Source organism: Notechis scutatus, chromosome 5, assembly GCF_049901735.1.
Source record: "Notechis scutatus isolate UNSWTSFEM ecotype Mainland chromosome 5, rNotScu1.2, whole genome shotgun sequence".
Taxonomy (NCBI): domain Eukaryota; kingdom Metazoa; phylum Chordata; class Lepidosauria; order Squamata; family Elapidae; genus Notechis; species Notechis scutatus.
Genome location: NC_142013.1, coordinates 24,235,434 through 24,258,902, shown reverse-complemented (window position 1 = coordinate 24,258,902; position 23,469 = coordinate 24,235,434). Strand labels below are relative to the sequence as shown.

Genomic DNA, 23,469 nt, shown 5'->3' with positions numbered 1-23,469 from the left:
GGTATAGGTATGAGTTAGACACACTCACTCAGTCACATGACCATCCCCCACCAAGCTACATCCACAGAACCAGTAGGGAAAAAAATTGAATACCACCACTGGTGTATAGGTCGTCAGAACAATTACCTGATGTGACTGCTAATTGACTGGATTGTTTAATGCCTTCTATAGTAATTGTGCATAATAGTAGTGAATTATCAGTTTATATCCAACTTTTCCTGTCAATATCTAATGTATCGCAAAAACTCATTCACAATGAAAGATTTATTCTAAAAAATTATTGTAGAGGAATAAAAGAAATCTATTCTCAACTGAAAGGCAAAGAAGAACTTCACAACATTCTCCCATTTAAAAGCTATGAAGAGCCATAAGCATCCCTGGGCATATAACCTAGTTACAGTGATGGCTAACCTTTTCTGGATGGAGTGCCCAAAGTGGGCACACACGAATGCATGCACAAACCGCCAAAATGCAATGTGCACCCCTCCCCTGTACGTGAGGCCCCCCACATGCGCCCCACCCCTCACATGTGCCCTGCACATGCCCCCCTCCACGCCCCCCACCCCGACCCCACACATGCGCAGCAGAGACACGACAACCAGCTGCCCACAGAGAGGGTGCTGCGTGCCACCCGTGGCACACGTGCCATAGGTTCACCATCACGGACCTAGTACATAACAGGTTTGAAACTCTCTGTATTTAAAAGCATTTCTATTTTTTAAATTAAGGATTAGATAAAGAAAAGTTCCAATCAGCCATTTGTTTAAACTTTGCATTACAATTTACTACCTAAACTTGTTAAAGAAAAGCATAGGGGGATCCATAGGAAAAGCCAACAACATTAAAATCGTGGGCACAAAGTCTTACTCCTTATTAACATGTTTTGTACCCAATGCACATATGTAAAACAGGCAGAACTTCAATACCAGGTCACACCCACTTTTATTATTATTGACCCCCAGTTTTGCTTCTGGGTGCAATTCAAAGTGTTGGTTGTCACCTTTAAAGCTCTTCATGACTTGGAACCAAGTTATTTGAGAGACTGTCTCTTGCCAGTCACATCCACCCAACCCACTAGAGCGGGGAGGCAAGGAATGTTATGAGTCCTGTCCTGTAAGAAGATACGTCTGGCGGGACCCAGAAGAAGGGCCTTTTCCATGGTGACTTCCTCCCTCTAGAATATCATCCTTTTAGAAATTAAGCTGGCCCCCACTTAGACACTCTTTTATAAGGCCCTGAAGACTTGGTTTTGTCTGGGGAACTCCTAGTGAGATGGAACCCATCAAATGGCTTATTTGACTGTGTGTTATCAGTGGGGATGGATGGAGTTATTGTCTTTTATTTTTATTTCTATAATTGTTTTTATTGTTTGTAAGCTGCCTAGAGTTGCTGTGAGCAACTAGGCAGCGATATACATTTTCTAAATAAATAAATAATGCCTGGATCTACCACAAATCCCCAGTTGTCTTGTATGCATTACTTTTATGCTCAGTCTTGCCATATATATAGGCACAGGTAGTGCTCATCTTGCTATAATTGAGACTGAAAAAATTGCCATTAAGCAAGGCCTCACAGGACTGAACCCAATTTTTTAGCTGTGGTTGTTAATCAAATAATCATGGTCATTAAGAGAGACATCATGGGACTGTGACATGCAATGTTCCCTACCAGCTGTCCCACTGACTTCCCCAATGGGAAAGCCAGATTCATTTAACAACCATGTTCTAACTCAATAATTGCAGTGATTCACTTAACAAGTGTGGCAAGAAAGGTCATAAAATGGGACAAAACTCACCTAAAAATGTCTCACTTAGCAACATAAATGTTGAGCTCAATTGTGATCGTAAGTTGAGGACTACCTGTAATTATGCAGACTGGAACTGGTCCAGAAGATCCATACGTGATTTTAACTCTGCACATGTTAGTGAAGTAGGTGTTGTTCAGGAATAAGGAAGTTTTATATAGCAGAACACACCCAAATCACCTGACTTCAAGCAGTACAAGAACTGTATATCATATCTGTATTTAGTTAAAACTTTATAGATGTCTGCTTATGGTTAACAATTTAAACCAAAAATGCAAAGTCATTTAGAAATGTTAATTTTCCTCCTAAGGCTTTTAAAATGTTTTTGCATTTATAATACTTCCTTAAGTCATATCTGCTTTCATTTTTAAATTTTAGGGGATATGTCATTTTTAAAACAAGAATCCCAAATCTTTGATATCAAGCCTATATGAGTTCTTAAATGGGATTCTGAATTAAAATCAATTTGACTTTCTTATTAATATATTTTATTTACTATTTGAAAAAAATTGTTGCACACTTACAGAAATATAGGTTCTTAATATGCTTTAGAACTTCTCTATCTGTACAATGAATTTACAAGTAATCAACATTTTGTCTAAACTCCTTTACTATTTTAAATTAAAACCATAATTCACTGTTCCTTATTTAATTGAAACTCTGATTAAGAAACACAAATCCATTCGAGGATTAAATATACCCATTACTTCAAACATTTCCTACTTCAGTGCAAAATAAGGATTTAAAAGGATGTCTTTCAGAAGAATGGTGTTTTTATTGATAAGAACTAGAACTTGATACAGTAAGAAGTGTCAAAATTTCATACAAATAATTCAAAATAGAATCTGATTGTTCATGTTTTCTTAATAGCATTGAAACATCCTAAACTTCTTTATAAAAAATGCTACAATATAGGAAGCAAAATTATATTTTTCAATAGACATGTTTCAAAGCAATGAGGTGATTCAGTTCACAATTATTACTGTATGCTACCATGATTTGATATTTTAAAATATGTATCATTTATATGTCATACATGTTTAGAAATCTCTGTATTTTTCAAACATAAAAAACCATTAAGAATGTGCAATAGCAACTTCCTGACATGTCCTACCTGGAAAGAGTGAAGGTCTTTTCTTAGGGTGTCTCGGATGGATGAGTTCTAAATTCCTAATATTTCTTTGATACTTTCCTTTAACGTCATTTCTGAGGAGTTCCGATGGTAGACTATTCCGTCTTAATTTATAATCAGCTTGGTATGAAGTTAATTGACACTTAATTGTAAAATGAAGATTATTGTCACCAATTGCCATTGCAGCACATATATTAAAACCACTACTCAATTTCTGGAAATAAAACAACTATGGAAGCAGAGTTGCAGATCAATCAAATCTCTTTTACTGATGAAAAACAGTCACCAACCATTTTTAATGCTTAGCCCAGCATTTGTTCAGTAAGTTTAGCAAGTGTGAATAGACATGGACAGAACTGAGTGTAGAATTACCACCAAGTCCCTCCTTTTAAAAGTCAAGTACCTCAGGGGAGGAGGCATAACAAAATCATTAATGCAAAAAGAGACATGTAGATTACTGACAAGGTTACTGACTAAGCTCATCAACTCCCATTACGCAGGGTAAAAAAATGGTTTTGAAAGACTGTGATAATTCATGCTTCACTGTTCATGTTTCTCTGCTTAGTGACAGATCAAACACAGAAACATGTCTCAGTAAATAGAGGAGCTCTGCAATTTAGTATGTTCTGTTATTTGTTTAAAGATCAGATGTGAGCAAAACATTATTTCATTTAATGTGTATAACTGAACAATGTAGCTGTTTTCAATCTACTGCTTTCAAGATGGTTTGGGCCACAAGTTCCATAATGCCACCCAATACTGAATTTATTTAATGAGAATGATTGGATTAATAATCCCACAGGTTAGAATAAGTCAAGTTAGAGAAGATGGCAGGATATTATTTATTTCGTGAATGTTAACTGTTTGACACCTATACATATATTCAGGATTTATAACAGATTTCAAATCTGCAAACCTTGAATAGGAGTATTTTTCTATAATAACTTAATACGTGGATAAAAAAATACATTATTGTAATTTATTAGGTTAAATTCATGTTAAATCTAATGAAATCATAAGTACAACTTGTTATTGTATCATTTTATGAATTTCAATATGTTTATGTTAAATAAAATTAAGTTCTTCTCTCCGACATTCTGCATTTCTGTAAAGACGTATCATCCTTTATCTAGATTGCCTCCTGAAGCTATTGATAAAGTGGAGATGCTGAGCTAAACTTTATTTTTTAAAAAATCATGCAGGTGTTGCAGATAGCAAAAGAGTTACTTTATTTCTATGCAGTATTATAAAAACAACCCTGTTAATACTCTTCAATTCTTCAAAAGATACGCAAAACCTTTGTTTAAGGAAATCTTACATTAATTCAGTTTCTATCCTTGTTTTCATCCATCTTTCGGCATAGTCAACAAACTCCCTAGATACCCTGGGGCAAGTTCTTCAGTTAATTGAAGTACAGATGGTAAAGTTTCAACAAGCTTTGTTTACACAGCTAAAACTTGAATAACTGCTGCACAGCTTTGTAAACATGTTTACACCTGGACGATTTTTCTGTTTTTCTACTTCTCCTTTCTTACTTCTTGCTTCTGATTTAATCTCTCCAAAAGCAAGTCTCTTTTTTACAATTAAATAGATAAATTGATATAATATCATTCAAATCTCCCCCTCAAAGCTCAAATCTAAATAGAGCTTTGGGTTTAAGTGTGAATCTTCTGCAAGCTAAATAAAGTGATAACTTATATAGCTCCTGACCTTTTTCTAAAATATGGTTGGCTTTTTATGTGTGGAATTATATGTCCAGCTATATATTATGATGCATTTTTCTTCAGTTTGGATTTATTTATTACTGCCTGCCTTGAACCTTTATTTTTGAATAGGTGCAGTTCAGATAAATAGAAATATCAAAATCCAAAATGCCACTGTTTGAATGTTTTAGTTGTAAATTTCCCTAGTACACTGCGAAGGACCATAAATGCCAACCAGTTATTTGACCATAATCCAATACACAGTCTCCTATGTCTATGGTAAAGATATTTTCCAATCCTAGGGAATATGAATGTCCAAGAGCCTAGTAAACCATGAATTATGAATAACTCTATTCCATGCAGAATTCAATATGTCTAATGCAGTAATTCATAAAATTAGTGGTTAGCACAGTATAAACTGCAGTGGATGTGCTGATTTAGAAAGGGAAAAGATGTCTGTGTATACTCAAGGATAATTTATTTGGCTCTGATCCTGCACTCTCAGGTGATAAAAAAGAAACTCCACCTCACCTTCTGGGTGTGGTCATATGTCCCTTTAGTCATTTTTTCTGTAGGCTAAACATACTCAGATCTTTTAATCATTTCTCACAGAGACCCTTCACCAAGAGCTGTGATGGTGCAGTGATTAGAATGCAGCATTGCAGGCAAACTCTGCTCACTGCCAGGAATTTGATCCTGACCGGCTCAAAGTTGGCTCAGTTTTCCATCCTTCTGAGTTAGGTAAAATGATTTTTTAGATTGTTCGGGCAATATGCTGAAAATGCAAACCACTTAAAGAGTGCTGTAAAGCACTATGAAGCAGTGTATAAGTCTAAGTGCTGTTGCTATTTTTATCTTTGGAGTTTTCATCTGACTGTACTCCTTGAATCTGTGCTCTTGTTAATACATTTCAATATAGTATTTGCTTTTTTAGCCACACTGTTGGCTCATGTGATTGGCAAGAACACCCAGATTATGTACTAATGTAAAACCAGATCATCCTATCCTATGCTCATGTCTTAAATTTCCTTACCAACCTGAAGAATTTTATTTCTGTCATCATTCCATCCCGCTGTTCAGACAAGTCTAGATCTTTTTGAATATTATCTTTTTTGTCTACAGTGTTAGCTAAACTTATTTATTAATCAAATTTATATGTTTACCTGGAAAGTTGACTCTGGGCAGCATAAAACAATTAATATAAAACAATCATTACCCACAGCTATTATATAGAAGTTATTAAAACATTAAAAAATTAAAAAAGAATTAAAAAAGAAAATTGTAATAAACAGGACAATGTTGATAATAATAGAATCACCTCACGGATTCCACCCATCCCCTCAAGTTCCAAATAGTTCTGCCATAACCAGATCAGAGCTGGTATTCAGCAGGTTCTGACCAGTTCTGAGAACCGGTAGCGGAAATTTTGAGTAGTTTGGAGAACCAGTAAATATCACCTCTGACTGGCCCCGCCCCCATCTATTCTCTGCCTCCTGAGTCCCAGCTGATCGGCTGGGTCCTCTTTTGTTGCTTTGCACAGGAGAACGGAGCTGGAAAGCAGGTTAGTGGGGTGGGAGGGAATGGGATTTTGCAGTAACCCACCCCCAGGAGTGGGGTGGGAATGGGGATTTTACAGTATTCTTCCCCTGGTGTGGGGTGGGAATGGAGATTTTACAGTATCCTTCCCCTGCCATGCCCACCAAGCCACACCACGCCCACCAAGCCATGCCCACAGAACCTGTAGTAAAAAAATTTGAATCCTACCACAGAACCAGATCTTGAAGACCTTCAAAAAGCTCAAGAGTTATGAGGCTGATCTCATCTCTGGAGGGTGGAGGGAAAGGATTCCATAATATGGGCACCATAGCAGAAAAGGGCCACTGTCTAGGGCTGGCCAAATGTAATACCCAAGACAACAGAACACAGAACATGCTAATTCTACTAAATCTGGTAGGATGGGCAGATGAAATTGAGAAGGGTGATCCCTCAAATAACATAAAGCTATGTAGGACTTTAAAGGTCAACCCCAGCACTTTAAACTGGAACTGGAAGCAAACAATGCAGCTCCTAAAGTGTAACATGCACTCTAAAAAGTAACACATAACAGCTTGTACCACTGCATTTTTCAGATGCCACTGAATTTTCTGGGTACTCTTTTGGAGCAGCCTATGTAAAGTACATTGTAGGGCCTCTTAATCCAGGAATGGGTGCAACTGGTGCACAATATGAAGTTGTAGAAAGACCTTCCTAGTCATAACCACCTACTCCTTGGGAGTTGTGAGTCTCGGAAGACACCCAGATTGTACACAGGGTTTTTTGGGATAGCACAATCCATTTAGCACCTGAGACAGTATAGTCCTAGAATAGAGGGACTTTAAACCCCAAATCTCTTAGTCTTGCCAGGATTCAGTTGAAGCCTGTTATTCCCCATCCAGACCTTCACAGTCTCCCGACATCAGGATAGGGTATACAGAGCATTGCTTAATCTACTAAGGACAGACATATATATATTTGGATATCATTGGAATATTGATGATACCTTATCCTATGGTGATGGAGAAGCTCACCCAAGTTTCATGTAAATGTTAAATAGAAGGAGAGCACTGACCCCAGCAGCACCCCACATCAGAGGGTTCAAAGGCAGGGTATTTCTACTTGACAATGATATATATCTATGATATATATCTATTTTATACTGTTTTAATTGTATTTAATTTGTTTTTACATTTTATGATGTACATTGCCCAGAGTCACCTGGGGAGCTAGGCAGCTATAGAAATCAAATAAATAAAATCTCTCCTTTCCAAACTACTGGAATTGATTCTGGAGAAAGGAGGTGAACCACCACAACACCATGCTGCCCACCTAAAACCCTCTGAGTCAATCCAGAATAATACCATTGTTAATGGTATCAAAAGCCACCGAGAGGTCAAGTAAGGCAAGGATAGAGTCTGCACATGTAATAAGTGTGCTGTCATTCAAGCAATTGATAGACCTGCTGAACAACTCAGGGTCCAAGGCAATATCCTGTGGCACTCTTGATTTCATCCCCCAAGTTAAAGTGGGGCCAACTTTGGGGGGCAGTTTTTTTTAATCTGTAGATTCAACTAAGAGTAGTATCATCCAGCCCATATTTTATTATTTTATGGAGACTATAATGAAACACTCTCTCAAAAGTTTGCAACATATACTCTATATAAAACCATACTAGTCTATTAAATTAAATAAGACACAATCTGAAACGAATTTGTGAAAAACCTACACTGGCTCTTCTTAATTTTCGTATTCTTTCTCACCATAAGCATGTTGCCTGATATTCTCTACAAAGACATTGCTTATATAAACATCAAATTGACATGTCTGCAGTTTTATTTCTTTTTGAATATAGGAATAATATTCTCTCTGCTCCAATTTCCTGGGTCTTCACCAGTCCTCCAGAAAATCTTGAAGATTGCCAATATGTTTCTTAGATAATCTCTGCTAGTCCTTCTGTGACTATGATGAAATACATCTGACCTTAAGTTACCTGAATAAATTTCAGTTAGTTAAATTCTCTCTTATTTTCTCTTTATGTATCCTAAGCTGAAGTTCCTTCATTTTCCCAGTAGAATAACAATGACCTAGTTGAGCTCCATTTTCCCTCTGAGAGAAAACAAGTGCAAAATAAGATCTAATCTCAAGTTACCACTTCACTACTTTCTCTTTATAATAGACTTGCACCCTCTTTGGCTTTCTTTTTATTTCATTCCAAACAGCATTTTTTTGTTGTTGGTTTTGCTGTCTCTGGCTATTTGAAAGACAGATCATCAGATTTAGAAAAGCTTTATTTATATTTTCTGCCTGGAGAAGAGGCCTAGAAAAAACTCTCATCATGATATCACTTTTGTTTCTCTCTCTTTTTATTTTTACTTAAATATTTTCAACATAATTTATTGAAAAATTAAGCTTTATAGGAGATGCTATGATAATTTGTTGAAAAATTAAACTTTATAGGAGATGCTATAATAAATGAAATGTTCTGATAACTTGATTTAATATTATTCCCACAATATTCTTGAAGAAAACCAAAACTAAATTTGAAAATAATAATTCTGCCATTCAGCTTCTCCAATGAATCCATTCAAAGGGATTTATTCGGTAGTTTTTTAAACCACAGCACTAGTTCAAATCTAACTAATGCTAATTTCGACATAACAAAGGCACTCCACTCCACCCTTTCTTATACCACAGTGATTCTCCAATTGCTTGGGGCCAAGCTTTTAAAACACTATCTTACAACTATATCAAATATTATTGTACATATGCATGCTTCAACAGGTTCCCTATATAAAGGAAAGAATCATTCAAAAGCACTGGGGAAAAAGTAACTATATTTTGGAATGCTAAAATATTTTTCCAATGGGACAATGAAAAGAAGGGTTTCCAATTCAGCAAAAGGGACCAACATTGACAAGTAGGAAATAAAAAATGAGTTGATACAAAGTTCAAAATCGTACTATTGTTTGTTTGGTTTGAGTTTAATATACTGTGTAAATCACGATTTATGTATTAACATAGTGTGTGAATCCAATTAACTGTCATTTATTCAATAAATAATGTTTAAGCAAAACTTTTGGCTTGGTACAATATGTGAAAAAGCTCTATATGCCTTTGCATTTTCTTTCATGTTAGAAATTCTATTGCCAGGGAGTTTCAGTGAACATAATGCTGTTGAAAGAGCACTCTAACGCACTTGATTTGATCTTTTCTGACAGGTTCTTCTTGCAGCTTGTATTTCTTTGCATTTTATTTTGTTTTAGTCTTGGGTGTGACATAGGATTGCTGAATTATTCCTCTCTTAACTGGCCAAGAACAAACTTTGACTTTTAACTCTAGCTTATGCTTCATTTATTATGAGTAGAAGAAAACAAGGATCCTATTTCATGTATAATGCTAAACAAAGAATAGGCAATCATTGTCTTTGCCTGCCTGCTAACAGGAAAAATCGAATGGGATTATTCAAGCAAAATGTATTGCTCACCCTTTAAAAATTATGATATTCTGATGTATGCATATACTGTCAGTGTAAAAACCTCTAATGATCATGTAAAATTTAAGAAGAAAAAAATTGAAATCTTTGCCCTATTTTCCCAAACTATTTTGCACTGAGCTTAATTCTCTCTCTCTCTCTCTCCCACCTCCCTTTGAGTCACTTCTTTTGATTCCTGCAAAGTCCCTGCAATTTTCTTTGGAAGTGATTTGCAATTGTCTACTTCCTAGGGCTGAGACAGTGTGACTGGCCAAAGGTCACCCAGCTGGTTTTGTGCCTAAGCTAGGATTAAAACTCATGGTCTATCAGTTTCTAGCCTGATACCTTAAGCACTGCACCATTATTAGTATTTTCCTGTTGTTCATAATAGTCTGATTTTTAATAATTTGGGCAGTTTTGGTCTTTTGGATGAAATCTAACAAATTAAACGTTGATGAGAAGAACTTTAGAAGTAATAATTACTAAATGATAAAACAAAAAACAATATTTTTCCCAAAGAAAATAAAATAAAAATATTTCGAAGAACCATACATTTTCCATCATAATCTACTTACAAATTTCACTAAATTTAATTAGACTTATTTCTAAATAAGTGTGTACAGTACTATATACTTTATCAATGGCATTGATTAGTTGTCAAATTATTTACATGTGTTAAATAAAAAGCTGTAACATTTACTCAGTCTAGTAGATAGCTTATTATAAGAAAACATGACAAATATTGATTTACAGGAATAAAGTCTTTAGGCTGTACAAAAATCTTGCTTTAGGCATATTTTTTAATTATTCTATGCTAGGTAAAGGCATTTGGACAATACCAGTGGCTTTTTCTACAACTGAAATTGGTTTTAATAAAATAAAAATATCCTTGGCTGTCCAATCAAATTCAGAAAAAAAAATGAACATGGTCCCCGGGCTCTTCTGTTTCTAATGCAGTTCATTAGAAATACACAACAGAATTCTAGCTTTTATCACAATAGACACGTGTTGCAACAAGTATCTTTCCACACTTCTAGAAGTTATGCTTGATCAGGTTATATCTTGCTACCTATTCACTATTACTGATGAACTGTCTTTTAAAACACTTCAGATTCACTGATAGCAAATTACTTTGAATTGTCCTACTTCGAATTTCTACATTCAAGTTTCTTTTCTGGTTTCTGTGTACCCGTCCTGATGCTAAAATGTTTATCATTAATATTCTAGAAAGTGGGAAATAGAAAAGTTTCTAATTTAGAAACTTTTTAATTAGTGCACAAAATTTAACATTACAATGATTATTGTGATTCTGTATGTAATCATAATTTACATAACACGAGATCAATCCAATATGGATGTATCACCAATTTGGATTAACATTAAGCATCAAAGAGAGATAAGACTGGATTTACTTGTCATTTATTTTTGAATCATTATTTATCTATTAACAGGAATTCTATTAATAGCATACACATGTCAAAAGAAAACAAAAACCAATTTTGTCTATCAGTTTTAAAGATGAAAGTAACCCACTGAATTATTACTTTTTTCTAAGATTTTATTTTTTCCTACCTGATACTACTTCACATTCTTTGAGCAATAAAATTTAATAATCTGCTGATTATACCTGAATTTAGTCATATGTTATTTCTATGACAACATACATATCCAATGGAATCAGGGTTCCTGGTGTATAAAACTGAATGAACACAAATAAAGTAAAGGCTAAATATTGAATTGGTTCTTGCAAAATGCTTCAGAGCTGCAGCAAATTACAGTAGCAAATTTATTTAGCAAATTTAGTAAAGATTTCATTATTTGATTGACAGTTTCCAAACAGATTGCAATTAAACTGGCAAAGGAACAAGAATCATTTCCGGATATGTTCCCTCATGGAAGACATATAATCTTTTTAAAAATGTCCTTGGCATTGTTCCCCAAGGTGAGTTAATCGTATTAATGGAGGAAAACATCTAATTAAAGAGGGAAACAGCTTGAAATATTTCAACACTATCCAATGTGTACTTAACAAACTAAGATGTTTACAACAGATGAATATTATTTAAATATTTTAAAAATTGATAATATTTTAATGTCAATCTATTTAAATTCCCTAAACGGGCAATACAAGGGAGGGAGGGAGGGAGGAACCAATTTGCAATTGCAATTTAAACGGAGAAATCAACAAAATATCCAAAAAGATGATAAGATCATGGGAAGCCATTTGCACACTGTTGTAAAAAAATTATATGGCTATGTCTGCTGAAGGAGCTGAACTTAATATGTGTTTAACTTTTGAAAAAAACAAATTAGATATACTGATACTGAGATGTATGAACTATAACTGTAGTTCATAACTGTTGTGCCCTCCATATATGGGAATTACAACTTCTAAAATGGTTATTTAACAAGATCTGTAAAATGTGTACACTGGAGGTACCAACTCTGGAATTCAAAAATATGGATGACCTCTAAATGTCTGATCAAGACATCCTTCTTACCTAGAACTAATTATCTAGATATTTCTATTAAACAATATAATAATATAATATAATATAATATAATATAATATAATATAATATAATATAATATAATATAATATAATAATATAATATAATAATATAATATAATATAATATAATATAATATAATATAATATAATATAATATAATATAATATAATATAATATAATATAATATAATATAATTATATAATATAATATAATATAATATAATATAATAAATATAATATAATATAATATAATAATAATATATAATATAATACAACTAAGTAACATTTATCTATATATAGCACCATTAGGACACATTTTAGAATAGAATAGAATAGAATAGAATAGAATAGAATAGAATAGAATAAACAGAGTTGGAAGGGACCTTGGAGGTCTTCTAGTCCAACTCCCTGCCTAGGCAGGAAACCCTACACCACTTCAGACAAATGGTTATCCAACATATTTTTATAAACTTCCAGTGTTGGGACATTCACAACTTCTGGAGGCAAGTTGTTCCACTGATTTAATTTAAGAAATTTCTCCTTAGTTCTAAGTTGCTTCTTTCCTTGATTAGTTTCCACCCACTGCTTCTTGTCCTGCCCTCAGGTACTTTAGAGAATAGCTTGACTCCCTCTTCTTTGTGGCAGCCCCTGAAATATTGGAACACTGCTATCATGTCTCCCCTAGTCTTCTTTTCGTTAGACTAGACATACCCAGTTTCTGCAACCATTCTTTATATGTTTTAGCCTCCAGTCACCTAATAATCTTTGTTGCTCTTCTCTGCACTCTTTCTAGAGTCTCAACATCTTTTTTACATAGTGGCGACCATTTTAGACCACATTATAAATACAAGACCATATTTCAAGACCACGTTATAAACACAAAACGATATAAGATTAAATATAAGACCATATTATAAAATTGTTTTAGACAAGTAGAAAACATTTTTTCCATTACATGGCTAAATTATCTGTTTCTTCCAAAGTCATATTAATAATTCTGAATTCATCTAATATGCTGTTGTACAACCAGGGTGGATTTCTACCAGTTCTGTCCACCTCTGTAGAACCGGTAGCTCTGAAGAGCAGCAGACATAGAACCGGTTCTATGTCTGCTGATGTTTTTGCCCAACCGTCCACCCAGGCTCTTACCTGATCTTTATTTCCTGATTTTTCAACTTCAGCTGCCGGAACGAGGCACAGCTGCAGTTAAAAAAACAAGAAAAGAGGGCTGTTTCAAAGGCTGCTTCTTGGCACGCAGCGTGCTAAAGACGACTTACAGGCATGTGGCTCACAGCGGGCAGGGAAGCTCGTAAATCCCGAACCGGTAGTTAACCCTGTCGTATCCCACCCCTGTGTACAACCATTATCAAAATTAATGTGTACTTATCTGACATTACTAACTAAGCTGTACTTAGCATTCACTATTTACGGAATATGTATAATACATGTTCAAAATAAATGTAAAAAATAATGCACAGCACCTGTCTGCTAAGCAAAAAACAAAATTAAGGAACAGATTCAGCCAAATATTTCTGATATCCAGTCAAATAACAATCCAGCTACTGTTTTGTACAATGACTGATTATAGTCATGCCTTCATTTAATACTGAATAGGAACAGTAACCAAAGGACTATATTTCATAACTACTAGAGACAGTTTTGTGTTCTTGCACCATGAGAAAACTGTAAACATGTACTATTAGGTGGGTAGCCTTAATCAATAATGAATTTGTTTTCCCTCCTGAAACTGTAGAAGTTGCTTCTATGAATGGAGATTATAAAACAAAAACAAAGAAAGAAGCTTCCAAGGAAGAGTGAAAAAATAGCTTATCTGTTAGCATGGTTTTTGATAGTCGATCAAACAAAACAGGTTGTCAAAAACCTTATCTGTTATTTACATTAAGTGGAAAGCCTGATGTCAACTATTGCTTAAATGCATCAGGAGACCAGCACAAAATGGCTTTTATACAGTCTAACAGTGAGTCATTGATGTCCTTGTCAGTTGTTTTTACATGTTTTCTCATTTGTAATATGAAAACATATAGTAAATTATTGGGATGTATTTACACTACAGAAACATCATTTATTCTGTGCAAATTGCAAAGTGCTATCAAATATTTAAACTTGGTTAAGCTTTTTATTACATATAAATGTAATATAAATAATAATAAGTGCTTATGTGTATTACAATTACACGGAAATAATTAATGTAGATAGAATCTAAAATATAATCTAAAGAGCAATGATCAACTTCAGGTAATAGCAATATTACTATAGCAAAATAGCAATTAGGAGCCTCGGTGGCGCAGTGGTTATAGTGTAGTACTGCAGGCTACTCCTACTGCAATTTAACAGATCGAATCCCAACAGGTTCAAGGTTGACTCAGCCTTCCATCCTTCCGAGGTGGGTAAAATGAGGACCCAAATTGTTGGGGGCAATATGCTGACTCTGTAAACCATTTTGAGAGGGCTGGAAAGCACTATAAAGCGGTGTATAAGGCTAAGTGCTAGTGCTAGTGCTAATATATTAGCCATTAATGTGGCAGATTAAATTGAAGCTTTTTAGTATCTTTAGGACTGAAGCTGTGTATGTGCGTGTGTATGTGTGTATCAGGGGTGGGATTCAACCGGTGTTACTACCGGTTCAGTGAGAGTCCGGTTTCAAAAGAAACATCAGCTGCCCGGACAGCTGCCCGTTTGAAAATCCTCTTCTTTACTGCTTTTTCAACCTCAGCTGTGCCACGCAAAGCAGCTGAGGTTGAAAAAGCAGGGAATAAAGGACAGCCAAGAGCCAGGGTAGGTGGGTGGACCAAACAGACAAGCAAAAGGTCATAGCAGTGAACCGGTTTGGTGTCTGCTGCTCTTCAGAGCGGTTCTATAGAACCCGGCTAAACTGGCACATCCCACCCCTGGTGTGTGTGTGTGTGTGTGTAGTTTAGTAGTAGTAGTAGTAGTAGTAGTAGTAGTAGTAGTAGTTTACGCATAGGGAGAATGACAATACTACAAGTACACAATACAAAAGATCTCCAAGAAGAAAGCAAGACCAAATTTGTAGCACAAGCAAAAAATGATGGGTTAGTAAATCAGATTTATTAACAATTTTTTATGCTGACTAAAATGGCACTGAATTTGCTGCTGAAGGTGAGATAAAATGTAGACCTAAAATTTTCAAGGCTATTTTAGGATCTGGTCAACTGTGATTTTTAGTTTAAACTAAATATAATTGGTAAATCTGCATGTGTGTTTTTGATGCGACAAATAAATCCACGGAACATTATGTTATATAAACTGTAAAAGTTGGGAATGGGGAAATTGTGCCCCTCAAGATATTGCTGAACTATAGATCCCAACAACTTTGACCGACATGGGAAGAGATCTGGAATGTAAGCAATTATATAGTTTATAAACATGTAAGTTTATAAAAGTCTATACCAGGGGTATCAAACTCGCATTGTCACAGTGTTGTCACATGATGTATAGCAACTTTTTCCCCCTTCGCTAAACCGGGTGTGAGTGTGGCCAGCACATGAGCATCTGGCCCACAGGCTGCAAGTTTGACAGCCTTGCTGTAGACATACAATTTTTCCTCAAATGGTACTTAGTCTGTTATAGTAGCTTGCTTAAAAATATTGTAAATCAAAATATTCTTTACTTCCTTTCTGGTCTGCTGGTTGGAATGACATTAGCTTTTTATCCTTATTTTATATTTTGTGCAATTGCATGTTCTAAGTCTACTATCCATTGGATCATTAAAATGCCATTTTTGAACAGTCATCCTTGACCTTCAACAGCTTATGAAGCAGACAGAGCATAACTAATTATTATTTGTTTTAATTAACAGAGAACATGAATATATCTCCTAATAGCTATTTGGTTCCTGCTGTGTCAAAAGTGAGTATCTTGATGCTTTTGAATCTCACATCTGCATTCGTTGCCTGTAGGAACAGGAAGGTGAGGTCAGAGACTATGTACAAATTGTGACTGCCAATTAAAAAAGAAAATGACTAAAACTTAGGGTTGCTGCTTTTTTTTTTTACTAAACTCTGCAATGCATTAAATAAAATTTGATCAATCTACATCTGTCTCCTGGGGCCATATCACTGTCAATCAATATACAAAGTGGTATTTCTCTATGCAGGCTATTTCAGGTTCAGAAGCAACAACCTGTTGAAAATCAGTTCCTGATGAACAATGGCATTGGCCCTTTTGTACTGATGAACTGAAAAACTGTTCAGCCATCCCTGGCTGGTAGAAAAGTATTCCTGTCTCTACTAACCCCTAGGTAACAAGTAGCAAATCCTAAGCAAAGATTTTACACATCTTGAGACTTCCCTTCTATAACTTGGAATAAAGCTAAAAAGCACACATTATATTATATATAAGAACATTATTATACTAACACCTATATTTTTAATTTGCTTCCTTCCTAATAAAGTGTTATGAAGTTATTTAGCCCATTAGCCACATCTTAGAAATTCCAAACAAGATGTTGACTTTTCTCCTCAAATGTACTACTATTGCATTTGCAGATAGCCAGCCACATATGTCAGATCCACCTCAATTGGATTCCCAATTGTGCAGGTTTGGGTTTATTAGAAATAATTGAGGCATGGTATAGCTTGGTTATCTGGGAAGAATTCAAACCTGTTTGTCCTTATAGTACAGCCAATTGTGTGTTAGATTCATGTGTCTCCTGGATGATTAAGGCTTCTTAGGATTTGGCATGTACTTGGATATGAAGGGACTGTACTCCATCTGATATGTGATTTGGAGTTCTCTTGAACTCTTCAATCTTCACTCTAGCTTGAAAGATAGCCCCACTGTGGCTGGCCTTCTTGAAAACCCAGCCCTTCCTTCAGAAGAGTTGTTTTTATTTTGCTGGTTATTTTTTTGTTTTTCTGTTTCAATCTTATGTTAGCCATATAAATTGGTTGAAAATAATAACTCTTTTCTTTTAGTTGTAGAATGATAAAGTGATCTCTCTGTGTGGAATCCTGTAGATCTCTTTTTGTGGATTAATTAACAGAGTTAATTGCAGCTGCAGAGTTCTATTAACACACTTCTCCCAACACGTAGGGTAGAAGGTGGAGAGGAAAGGTTGTGAAACCAGTTCTTCAAGTTCAAATTATTTCCCTGATTAAATCTTGTGCGCTACTTTTCTATACAGTAAGTGCTCTTTTTAGAAGCAATATGCTAAGGGGAAAAAAACTATAAAAAAAGAATGAAATCTCACATGAACAAAGGACTTAATCACATTGCTAATGAATCAGACTAAAGAAGCCTAGTATTTAGGACAGGGGTGTCCAAACTTTTTGCAAGGAGGGCCAGATTTGGTGAGGTGAAAATGTGTGGGGGCTGACCATTCAGCCATTCACAGGAACCGCTGTGCAGTGAAGGGAAAAATGCCGGCAGGTGGAGATGAGTGACAGGCTGAGCCAGAGGGGAGAAGAGGCTGCAGGCCGCTTGAAATTTGAAAATGGGCTGCAATTGGCCCCCAGGCCGGACTTTGGAGATGCCTGATTTAGGAAAACATAACTTTTTCCCACTTCAGAAAATAGTAGAACTACTTAAGTACTTTCCTTTAATAAAGACTTCCATGGAGAATATAGGATTAAATCATAAGTGACAATTAAACCATCTGTCTCAATTTTACTAATTCTGATAGGAGACAACTGATTTCTGATTGAATCAACTGGACATACTATACTCATAATTGCGGCACCATCTTCTGGTCTCTATTGAAAAATTGCAAGGTTGAGTGACTAAGTAGTTTAATGAAACTAACTCACTGAAACAAATGGCTTGTATAGCACCGTTACAATTTTAGTTCTCATACAATCCCTCAATGCTAAATCAGAAAGAAAATAAATTATATTACCAAATCCAGATGTGTCCTGTCTTAGGGTGAATGAATTACAAGTTTTGTAGGACATTTCATTTTATTGCATACACTTTCAAGGGTGGAGAGCCACTAACTTTTTTTCTAGCTAATTATCATCAGGATTAGCAGCAGCGGAGGCAGCAGAGTTGGAAGGAACCTTGGAGGTCTTCTAGTCCAACCCCCTGCACAAACAGGACTCTCTATACCATTTTAAACAAATGGATGTCCACTCTCTTCTTAAAAGTCTCTTCTAAAAAGTCAAATTATCTGTAAAGTTATTATTGTCCCTATAGCTTAACCAAATCAGTATCTCAATAATTTATAATGTTAACATTTAAATGCTGAGGGTATTGTGAGTATCATTTCCTATCTATTCATCCCTGAATTCCTTTGGCAACTCTGTAGAAATGTCATAAACTTGTACATATAGAGAGCAAACTAAGAAAAAAACCAGGATCATATTTCTTGGGAATAAAGTAGTCCAGTGAAAATTCAACCCCCAGTATCTCCATTCATCAGTCAATGTCAACAATACTAGATGGATGGGCTGCTGTCTGACACAGTATAGGGAAGCTTCCTTTATTCTTATGTTGTATTAAAATAAATAAAAATGCAATCCAGTTTATTATCTTATTTTTTATTAACTTTTTGCTCCTTTTTATATTTCTCCACAATAGATTACTGAAACAATATCCCATATGGCCAGTTTCACAAGGATTCTGTTACATTCTTCCATTACCCACTGCTAAATTCAGCTTGTGCAAACCAAACTGCATTCATTAGATTTAATTTCAAAAGAAAGCCATCTGGTACAATGGAAAATATTGTTGGAATATAATCCGTTTTAATATATCAAAATGTTCTTTCGGAGCATATGCATTAATAGATCATGTATTCCAAGGATCAATTCCAGAACATAGCCATTAATGGTACACTGATGACAAAATGTGATTTGTGCATTGTGACATCAGAATGCAAACCATCTTTTTACAGTTTATATATCAGTGTGTAAGTCATGAGGTCTGTGACATGATGTCACAGCTCATGTTTCAGCCTCCTCTGTGAATGACTATGCACCAGGGGCTAATTAACTTGAGCTCATTCTCACCTGGGAGGTGCAAAAAACAGGACTTTCTCTCTCTGTGTGTGTGTGTGTGCGTGTGTGTGTGTGTGTGTGTTTCAGAATGGATATTTCTAAAGATCAATTTGAGATAACTATATAGCTTCTACTCTGTATTATCAGCAAACTATAAGATCTTTTTATTTAGCCTAACTGAACAAGACATTACTAATTTGATGAGAGAAGACACAACTTTTCATTATATATCAATGCTTTCAAACCTCTGCATCCAAATATACCTGACTTCAGATCCCTGAGTGGCAAATATTCATTGGGATTTATTGTAGCTGAAATAAATAATAATACATTATTTAAAGGTGGAAAGTGTTCTTTGCATTCTTCTCTCATTTAAAGAAAAATGTATCAAATGAATTACACAAAGATAAATATAGGTGACTATGTGCTAACTTCCTTAACACTTGTAATCATTTGAACATTAAATATAAATGTACTATATATTTATACCCAATAGATGTAAATATAGACACAGGCATACATATACTATATATAAACATCCTATTATATTATTCAATGTCAATATATATTTAGCAATTCTTTTTTTCACAACAGTTCAATAGCAGTTACTCCAGTTGACAAAACATACCTATAAATCTACCGGATTTTAAAGAAATGCAATGATTTCTTCCTGCTTATTTTTATGTACATTTCAAAAGTTGTAAAAACAGATCAAAAGCAATCTATATACACTATCAAACATTTCAATTATAGTTTCAGAGGAAATATTTTTCAAATAAGGCACATATATTTAAGGTACACTTTATCTTTGATTATTGGTTGTAAGCCCAGCTTAAGCATCAATAATTAAATGCATCCTTGCATCTAATGTAATGGATTTTGCATTAGCAAAAGAAATTAAATCTTTTTATACCAATTATATGATTTGCCTCTCCCTTTTGAATGCAATTTAAAAAGGCTCTACCAACATTGAAGCTATGTAAAGAATCACCTGCATTTATATCTATATGCCGAAGCTGTGCTAGCCCATATTTTTAAAATATTTGGTTGAAGAAATAAATATTGGTCCTTTTGAGGGGGGCTTTTAAGACCTAAATATTTTTTTATTTCAGTTAGCACTGAACTATTTGAAGAGTTGAAACGCTTTTATTTGAATTCCCCATTTACTATTGTTTTAATTAATGATTGTTAAATGCAATTTTAGATGTTTATGTGATTCTTTTAGAATTTATCTCCTCTACACTATAGTCACTGGAAAAATTCTTCTTGAGCTCATATTTCTCTATAATGCTATTTAGCATCAAATTAAATTTGCTTGTCTGAGGAAAATAGGCAACATAGAAAAAATGCTACATTAGAGAAAAAATTAAATTCTTCTATTTTATGCAGTATAATACAATAGTTAGATATGTTTCTGCAGTCATACTCCTATGGATAAATTTCCAAAAAAATCTACACAGTAGATAATGAAAAATCACTGAAGAATTTCCATTTTATTTTATTGTGAGCCATGAATCTTTTTAATTATACTGTTTATTAAGCCAACAAATGGGCCTCTTTAACAAACACAGCTCTGAATCCTAAGCAATGATTTACAAGTTATGGTTACTATGTTTGCATACTACGCTAAGGTAAAAGCAAACAATCATATAATGATTTACCAGAATGTACAAATCTAAAGATTGTATATATGCTTTTCCCCAAACATGTTACCTTCTCTGTATTATTTCTTATAACTCCTGAACAAAAGATATTAATCCAAAAAAGAAGCAAGCAAACACATGGCTCATTATCTGTCTGGTATCTTTATCTCTCCTTTTGAACTCTTTTTTTCTTTCTTTATTGTAATTAGAGGGGGGAGGGGGGAAATGTAATCCCTGGCCATTATAAATACAATCTCATACTGAATATAAAAATGTAAAGATTCTAAAATTAAAAGGCAAAGTTATCTTTGCTTTCCCTATGCTATAAAGACTGCAACTGGCAAGGTAGGAACCAAAATGACAAAATTAGAACCCAAATATTTTGCCATCTGATTCACATTAAACAAGGGTACAAAATATTTAACTGCTTTTGGTATTTCTAATAAGAAATTTGAGTATGGGTATATCTATTAGCTTCCAGCTAATCAGTCTTTATGAGCTTTTTGAGTCCCATTTTTCATGACCTTTTGAACATTTTTTGGTCATTTAGAAAATTTAGAAAATTTAGAAAATTTGCACATTTATTCCAAGGATTCTATTCCTCAGTCTTTAAATGCCTTCATGACCACAATCTCTATGTTTGAACAGTCTCTATTAGGGATATTTGGCTATTTCAAGGTTCCAAATCACTTTCTCCCGTCTTGTCCCAGTTAGAAGCAACTTTCACTTTTCTTTCAGCTTTCTCCCTCCTGCACTTGCTTACCCGGCTGCAGCTTTCTTCGTGGCGGCCATTGCTGACCGCCGTTCCTCCGCCTCGGGAAAAGGGAATTTAGCCGGCTGGGGAGGGGGTTTGCGGCACCCCCAAACCCCTTGCCGGATCCCCCCTATCTTCCGCTGCCTCTACAGGGCAGATGTATCCCCCAGATTCAAATGGATCGGGGGAACCTTGGCGGTGAACGCAGCAGGGATCGCACAGTGGCAAATCCCTGCCGCCGCCAAAAACTAGCAAACCGGAAACCAGGGATATTTGGCTATTATACTTCCTCAGATGGAATGCAAATGGATCCAGGCAAATGTAATTTATTCTATTTGGGATGAAATCATATGGCATCTGTAATGTTTTTAACAACAAGCTTTAGGTTCAAAGAAAAACTTTCAGCTTTGTTTCCATCTTACTGAAGGGAATTATCTTTTAAGGTTTGAGCTGACCACAAACTTTTGGAACACAAACATCTCACAGACAGGGCCAGGAGGTGCACAATTCTCATTTTAATTTTTGAATCTCTTCCATTCCTAATTCACAGCACAAAGAGGTGACTGTTCTATCCCAGTGGTGGTGAACCTTTTTGGCACTGAGTGCCGAAATGGGAGCTTGCGCGCGCCGGAAATCAAAAGAGCAGCTCCCTTGCATGTGCACACAGGAGCACTGGAACCTGGAAGCTTAGCTTTCTGGCACACGCATGTGCACTGGCCACCAGGTCTTCCCATTTCTAACGTGCATACGCACACAAAGGCCAGCTGGTCAGTGTGCACACGCATGCCAAGGAGCTGCTCTTCCAGTTTCTGGCGCTTCTGTGCACGCGAAAACCAGCTGGAATCTGGAAGAGCAACGGGCGATGGTTGGCGTGCCTGGAGAGATGGCTCTGTGTGCCACTTCTGGCACGCGTGGCATAGGTTCGCCATGACGGCTCTATCCCATATGTCTGAATATTTCTTAACCCAACACCTTAATGTTCCCTACTAATGAGCATAATATGTGAGCATAATATATATGCAATAATAACTTGTTGTTAAAATTAAGCTAAAATCAGTATGTAAAATTATTTCTGCTTACTTTTAAAATGTGTGCAAATACATGTCCATAACATAGTCATTCTAATCAAACCAGGAGTTATGTATATCCAGAACTGCACAGGTAATAAGTTTAAACTGTTATGATTTCTCAATTAATCAATTATGAGCATACCTTATTAAAGGAAAGGAGCATGGTGCTGCTTTCTGAGTGACATTCGGTAGTGGAGTCAAGGGTTCTTTTTAAAACAGATATATTTAAAGGTGTTATTTGGCTTTTTGAGCCAAATGTCTTGAAACTCTGACACGGTATTTAAATCATAGCTTTTATTCTCTAATCGAAAGCTAATTTAAGCCTTTAACAGTAGTTTTCGATCAATGTCATTGTAGTGTATTAATATTCTTTAGTTTTGCACATATAAATACATCATGAACAATTGATCAAAATGATTTTGTGGAGCTAGTCAGAAGATACTGTTTGTTGCACTTCTGTTTATGAATGTTTGGCATATGCATGACCATTAAAGACAAAAACATGTCAATAATTCCTAATCTTAGCAGGCCATCCATTATTCAAAATCTCAGTTCTTTTTGTGTTCTTATAGGTAGGTCACCATGACAACATCACCCTTCCTTTCCTTAAATAATTAACTCTGTAACCAATTTTACTTTCAACTGATGAATTATTTGATGTGACATTGTTGCATCATGACCCCTACACAAAGTTCAGTATTTAGCTGCAGTCTAATTGGGTGAAGTCCTCTCAAAACTGCACAAGTATTCTTTAAGCAGACAGGTTGATAGGTCATATAGTCAGCCTGGCATTTAAGCCTTAGGCAAGAGAATGGATTAACAGAGAAGGTACAGAGCATTTGACTTCTAAAAGACCACCTAAACCGCC

General features: G+C 35.2%; 1 protein-coding gene across 2 annotated transcripts in view; it reads right to left on the bottom strand.

The window, feature by feature from the left end:
- The window catches only part of LOC148130410 (protein furry homolog), a 48,607-nt gene extending 45,305 nt beyond the window's left edge, over positions 1–3,302 (bottom strand). The window contains exon 1 of one of the 2 annotated variants that reach the window (XM_087966351.1): positions 2,919–3,302. In XM_087966351.1, coding sequence (XP_087822477.1) covers positions 2,919–3,117 — 199 coding nt within the window. In that variant the 5' untranslated portion in view covers positions 3,118–3,302. Of the gene's footprint in view, positions 1–1,795; positions 1,909–2,918 lie in introns of those variants that run through there. The other variant, XM_087966354.1, reaches the window with a different exon arrangement.
- Positions 3,303–23,469: the final 20,167 nt, after the last annotated feature.